The sequence below is a fragment of the Charadrius vociferus genome, unplaced genomic scaffold (genome assembly GCF_000708025.1).
Source record: "Charadrius vociferus isolate BGI_N301 unplaced genomic scaffold, ASM70802v2 scaffold763, whole genome shotgun sequence".
In the NCBI taxonomy this organism is placed as follows: Eukaryota; Metazoa; Chordata; class Aves; order Charadriiformes; family Charadriidae; genus Charadrius; species Charadrius vociferus.
The window spans coordinates 2,045-7,417 of NW_009647685.1; the positions used below are offsets into that span (position 1 = coordinate 2,045).

Below are 5,373 nucleotides of genomic sequence, written 5' to 3' on the forward strand. Positions count from 1 at the left end.
AGGATACACTCTGTCCCCTCATCCAGGTCATTAATGAATATATTAAACAAAATTGGACCAAGTATCGACCCCTGGGGGACACCACTGGTTACAGGCCTCCAACTAGACTCCGTGCCACTGATCACAACCCTCTGAGTCCTATCACACAGCCAGCTCTCAATCCACCTCACTGTCACCTCATCTAATCCGCACTTCCTCAGCTTCCTAATGAGGATGTTATGGGAGACAGTGTCAAAAGCCTTGCTAAAGTCAAGGTAGATGACATCTACGGCTCTCCCCTCATCCAGCCAACCAGTTACATCATCATAGAAGTATGATTGTAAACTGGGAACCGAGCCCCCAGTTTACACTTACACATTTTATGCTGTGCATTGAATTAAGCCTTTTTTTTTTTTTGACTTAGTAAAACAATCATCTCCAATGGCTTTCTGTTTCTTACGAGAAGCAACAGTGATGGGAGTCCAGGTGACATTTTCCTTGTTCCTCCTGGACCAAGAGAAAGACCTAGGCTGGGGCAAACGTGACCTGATGATTAACACCCAGCTGTGTGGCAGGTGTTGTTGGCAGGGCTCAGGCTTCTACACCTAGAAAGCCATCTTTGAGGAACAAGGACTACCAGAGATGGGTTCCACATGACAGAGAGGCAGCAACATCTCTGTCAATGGGCTTGCAAAATTATTGAGGGAGACTTACAGTTAGGTCCACCAGTGGATGGAAGCATATACCGAACAGAGCAACAGAGGAGGTCCTCTCCCACCCAAGCAAGTTGGGCAGCCAAGGGCCTCCTTCAGGTGCCTGTATACTGATGTATGCAGCTTGGGAAACCAACAGGAGAAACTAGATGTCTGTGTGCAGTTGAAGAGTTGTGATCATATGAGAATTAGAGACATGATGGAGAGTTCATGTGAAGGAAGTATTGCAATACATAGACGCAAGCTCCTTCACAAAGACAGTGAAGATGAGGGCTGGGGCTGGTTCTGTGCTCTATGAAAAGAGATGCACAGAGTGCTATGGACTAAGGCTTGCAGGATTTTGAGAGTTTTCTAGTCAGGATCACAGTGAGGACTGCAATGGCAACATCATGATCGGTGCCTACTCTAGGCCACCTCATCAAGGACAGGAGGTGGGTGAAGCCCCCTTCAACTAGGGAGATCACAGGTCCTGCTTCTGATAGGGGACTCTACAACCCCAGCATCTGAGAGGGCAATGTTGGGAGTGACGAGGAATCCAACAGATTTTATGGACATTGAGCAGAACTTTTTTGACAAAGATACCGGACATGCTGAATACAGATGCCCTCCTGGATCTGCTACTCATAAACAAGAAGAAGCTGGTCAGGGAATGACAGTCAAGGGCAGCCTTGGCCGCGGTGGCTGACATAGCTCTTAGGATCCTCAAGGAAAAAGTGCAACTGTTATTAATGGGGAAGCAGGGACTGCCTGATGGGGATTTTTCCAAGACAGCAGGTGAGTCTTAAATAAACAGGCATTGATTTATGCTGCAGCTACAAAGTAATCCGTCTGATATGAATGAAAAATTAAGCATTAATCAAACATTAGTCAAGCCTTATTAGGTATGTGATACCATGAGTCTGATGCCAAGATGTTAGCTACAGTCACTGCTGTCTTTAGTTCTTGGTCTTCTTGCAATGAAGGAAAGCAAACAGGTACTACAAAATATTTTCCTACTTTCAGTCAAGCCGTACTGTGGTATATCTGGGTGCAAGGCAAACAGGATGTGTTTCACAAACAGGTCTTCATATTCCACAAATGAGGAAGAGATGGAGTAGACTAAAGGCTCTGCCTTTAGGGGAGCAGACTTCAGTTTCTTCAGCAATCTAGTAGGCAAGATATCTTGGGAGGCCATCCTGAAGGGTAAAGAACACCAGGACAGCTGGCTGATCTTTAGGAACAAACTTAAAACCAGAATAACGGTCCAACCTGAGATGCAAGGCAGGATGTCAACAGGCCAGAGGAATGGGCTGACACGAACCTCATAAAATTCAGCGAAGCCAAATGTACAATCCTACACCTGGGACAGAATAACCGCATAAATCAGTACAGGCTGGAGACTGAAAAATTAAGTAGCAGCTGTGCAAAAAGGGCTTGGGGGTCATACAGACAAGTCAAGTATGAATCAGCAAAGGGCCCCTGCAGCAATGAAAGCTAAGAGAAAGCTAACAGACTAGGCTGCATTAGCAAGACAATTACAGCCAGCAGATCAAAGGGAATGATTACTCCTCTCTACTTGGCTCTTGTGAAGCCATATCTGGAATTCTGTGCCAAGTTTTGGGCCACCAACAGAGAGAGATTGACAACTTGGAGGGAGTGCATAAAATTGATTTCTCTTGGAATCGTAAGTCATAGAAATCGGACGCAGAAGAAATTGCTTGGACCATCCCATAATATATATTTTTACCTTGAAATAGAGTTAAATTTTATTCAAAAGTTGCAGCACAGGGTACAAATTAAGTTCATATGACCTGGAGTCAAAAATCTCCGCCACTTTCATACCAGAAGCATGTTCTTCCTTTGGCTTACTGAGTAACTTGGGCACTTAAATTACATGTTTTGGCTGAAGGTACTCAAGCGGCAGCTCATTCTCAGCTCATGCAGACTGTGCTTCTCAGCAGTTACTGTCCTCAGTAACTGGCTCATTGTTTTTTAGCCAGTTACTTTGCTAATTTTGCTTTATAGTTGTCCAGTAATAACAAATCTCATGACAACAGACCTCAAGACTTACCAGTTTTCCCTGAAACCAACTTCAGCCTCCTTCTTATTGATCTTTCGCACCCAATCCTCAAAAGAAACTACCATATACCTTCCAAATGTGAGTCTTAGAAGTAAAACCAGTATCTGAGCTAGACACCAATACAGGACTTAATATAGATCATTTTGGTTTATGCCAGAGCATAATCTGTCCCCTTTCCCACAATTAACCTCTTTGAGTTCCAGAGTCTATAAGGGTAAGTGTCTCTAGCTTTTTCTGCAGAACACCTATAACATCACCTTTTTCATCACACCTCTCCACTTCCGTTACCTGCAAAATTGCAATTTAATCCAGATGAATCAACTGTCTTTACCTAGACACTTGTCCTGGTTTCAGCTGGGATAGAGTTAATTTTCTCTCTAGTGGCTGCTATGTTTCAGATTTGGTATGACAGGATTGTCAATAATGCATATTGTTTTAGTTGTTGCTAGGTGATGTTTATACTATTCAAGGACTTTTTTCAGCTTCCCATAGAAGCCGAGAAGGAGCATAGACAGAACAATGGAATGGCCAATGGAACATTCCATCCCATAGAAGGTATATAAATGGGGGTTGGCCAGGGTGCAGGAATCCGTGATGACTGCTCGGGAAGGGCTGGGCAACCAATTCAGCGGGCAGTGAGAGTGACTTGTGTCTTGTATATTCTTTTACTATTATTATAACATTATTGCCATTTTTATTATTATTATTACCATTATTATTATTGTTGTGTTCCTTTTCCATTATTGTTCTATTAAACTGTCTTTATCTCAACCTCTGAAGTTTTTTTTTTCCCCTTTCTCCTCCTTTTCTCTCTCTTCTCCCTACCCTTCGGGGGGGGGGGAGGGGGAGGAAGGGGGAGTGAGCTAGCAGCTGCATGGTCCTAGTTGCTGCCTGGGGTTAAACCATGACACTAAACCCTAAATTTGTATTTAGTTTTGAAGCTTAATGCTTCTATTTTGAAACATTTGAGTTGAAGAAGGGCTTGTATGTCTGAAAGCTTAGAAGACTTACAGAAAATTTGAGAAACGCCTAGCACATCGATGGTAACAAACAAGCGAAATATAAACTGGAGGTCAGTTAAGCCTACAGTCTAGAATAGGATGGAGATGAGTCTTCTGTGCCCTAAACTGGTAATTCACCACTCTTTTTGTTATGATATTTATTACAAATAACAGCTCTTCTCTCACCAGTTCAGCTTTGTAGGTACTAAGGACTGGAGGAACTGCTGATGTTGTAAGACCAGAAGACACCCCTGTTTTCCAGAGCCATATAAGTTTCAGCATTACTCCATCTATTTTGGAGACACCAGCAATTCTACTATAGCATTACCATCACCAGGGCTATGGGCAAGAATACTGTTGCCATTTCTCATGAAACACTGAAATGAAGTAGATGTTCATACGTTGTCACTGTTTCCTAAATCTGCTTCCTCTCTGCATCAGCAAAAACTCTAAAGTACCCATACTGCATGGAAAAAATCCGCATCAGGATCATGGTATTCAGCTCCTGGCGATAACCAGCTTTTTGCTGATATGGCCAATGGCAGCGGAGATGATCATCAGGATAAAATAGAGGAATATTCAAAGCTTCTGAGGTTGAAGGAGTAAGCTTCCCCCTCCTCTCTATTCTTGTTTCTTTTTGAGAGGTCCCAGCTACATGGATCTAGTATTGTCATACGCACAACCAGGCATCTCTGTTGACCATTAACTTGTTTTGCCCTGAGTACTTTTAGCAAGACTGTTGAGAAACACAAGCTATCATTTCCAATTGCATGTTGGATCTGGCTGTATCAAGAATCATTTCATAGTCACAAGTTTCCAGGAAATACCAGGCCTTGAGGGTGCATGTCCTCAAAGAAAAGCTCAAATAAAGGAGTTTTGGGGCTAATGCTGACATAGACTCTACATGAGAGGACTGCGTATGGATGCTTGATTTAACTACGAGATCAGTCTGGACAGGTTGTGGTCTTGCAGGCTGCTGATGGCTAACTTATTTCACAGCTCCCATCTTTGCTCAAGGAGACCTTTCCAGCACAGCCCTTACTTTCTGCAGTAACAGTCGTTGGCAGGCAGCCTTGTACCACACCGTCCCCATTTTGGCCCAGGGCTGGATACGCAGCCTGAAGGCGGAAGCTCCTTCCTCTCTCGCCGAGAAAACTTGGATGAAAACCCAGGGTCTGCATTAGGAAGCTGAAACGGGGAACGGGTGGGCGCCAGAGGTGGCTGCCCGCTTTTGGAGACGCTTGGCGGGAAGGAGTCCCCTCAGAGGCCAGGTGAGCTCAGGAACTTCCCGCCTTCTTCCCCAAGAGACTTCTGGAAAAAAAACCCAACACCACATACACACCAAAAAAAACCACAAAGAGGGGACGACGCGGGTCTTCTCGCCGGGGGTGACCCCGAGCCCTTTTTACCCCCTTCTCCTTTCCGGGCCTAAAAACCACTGCTGCTCTTTGCTTCTCCTTCAAGGATGAAGGACCTTGACGCTTCCGCCCCCCCCACCTCCCCCGCCCCGGTGGCCGGCGCTGCCCCGCGGCCGCAGCGGCGCAAAGTACAAGGGGTGGTGCCGCACGCTGGCGGCGGTGCCGGGGCTCGGCCCGGCCTGGCCCCTCTCCCCTCCCTCACC

At 45.3% G+C, this 5,373-nt stretch overlaps 1 protein-coding gene across 1 annotated transcript in view; it reads left to right on the forward strand.

The window, feature by feature from the left end:
* The first annotated feature begins 2,718 nt into the window (after positions 1-2,718).
* The window catches only part of ASPG (asparaginase), a 48,831-nt gene continuing 46,176 nt past the window's right edge, over positions 2,719-5,373 (forward strand). The window contains exons 1-3 of the mRNA XM_009881364.1: positions 2,719-2,829; positions 4,272-4,354; positions 4,968-5,023. Of these exons, the coding sequence (XP_009879666.1) occupies positions 2,719-2,829; positions 4,272-4,354; positions 4,968-5,023 (250 nt within the window). The remainder of the gene's footprint in view (positions 2,830-4,271; positions 4,355-4,967; positions 5,024-5,373) is intronic.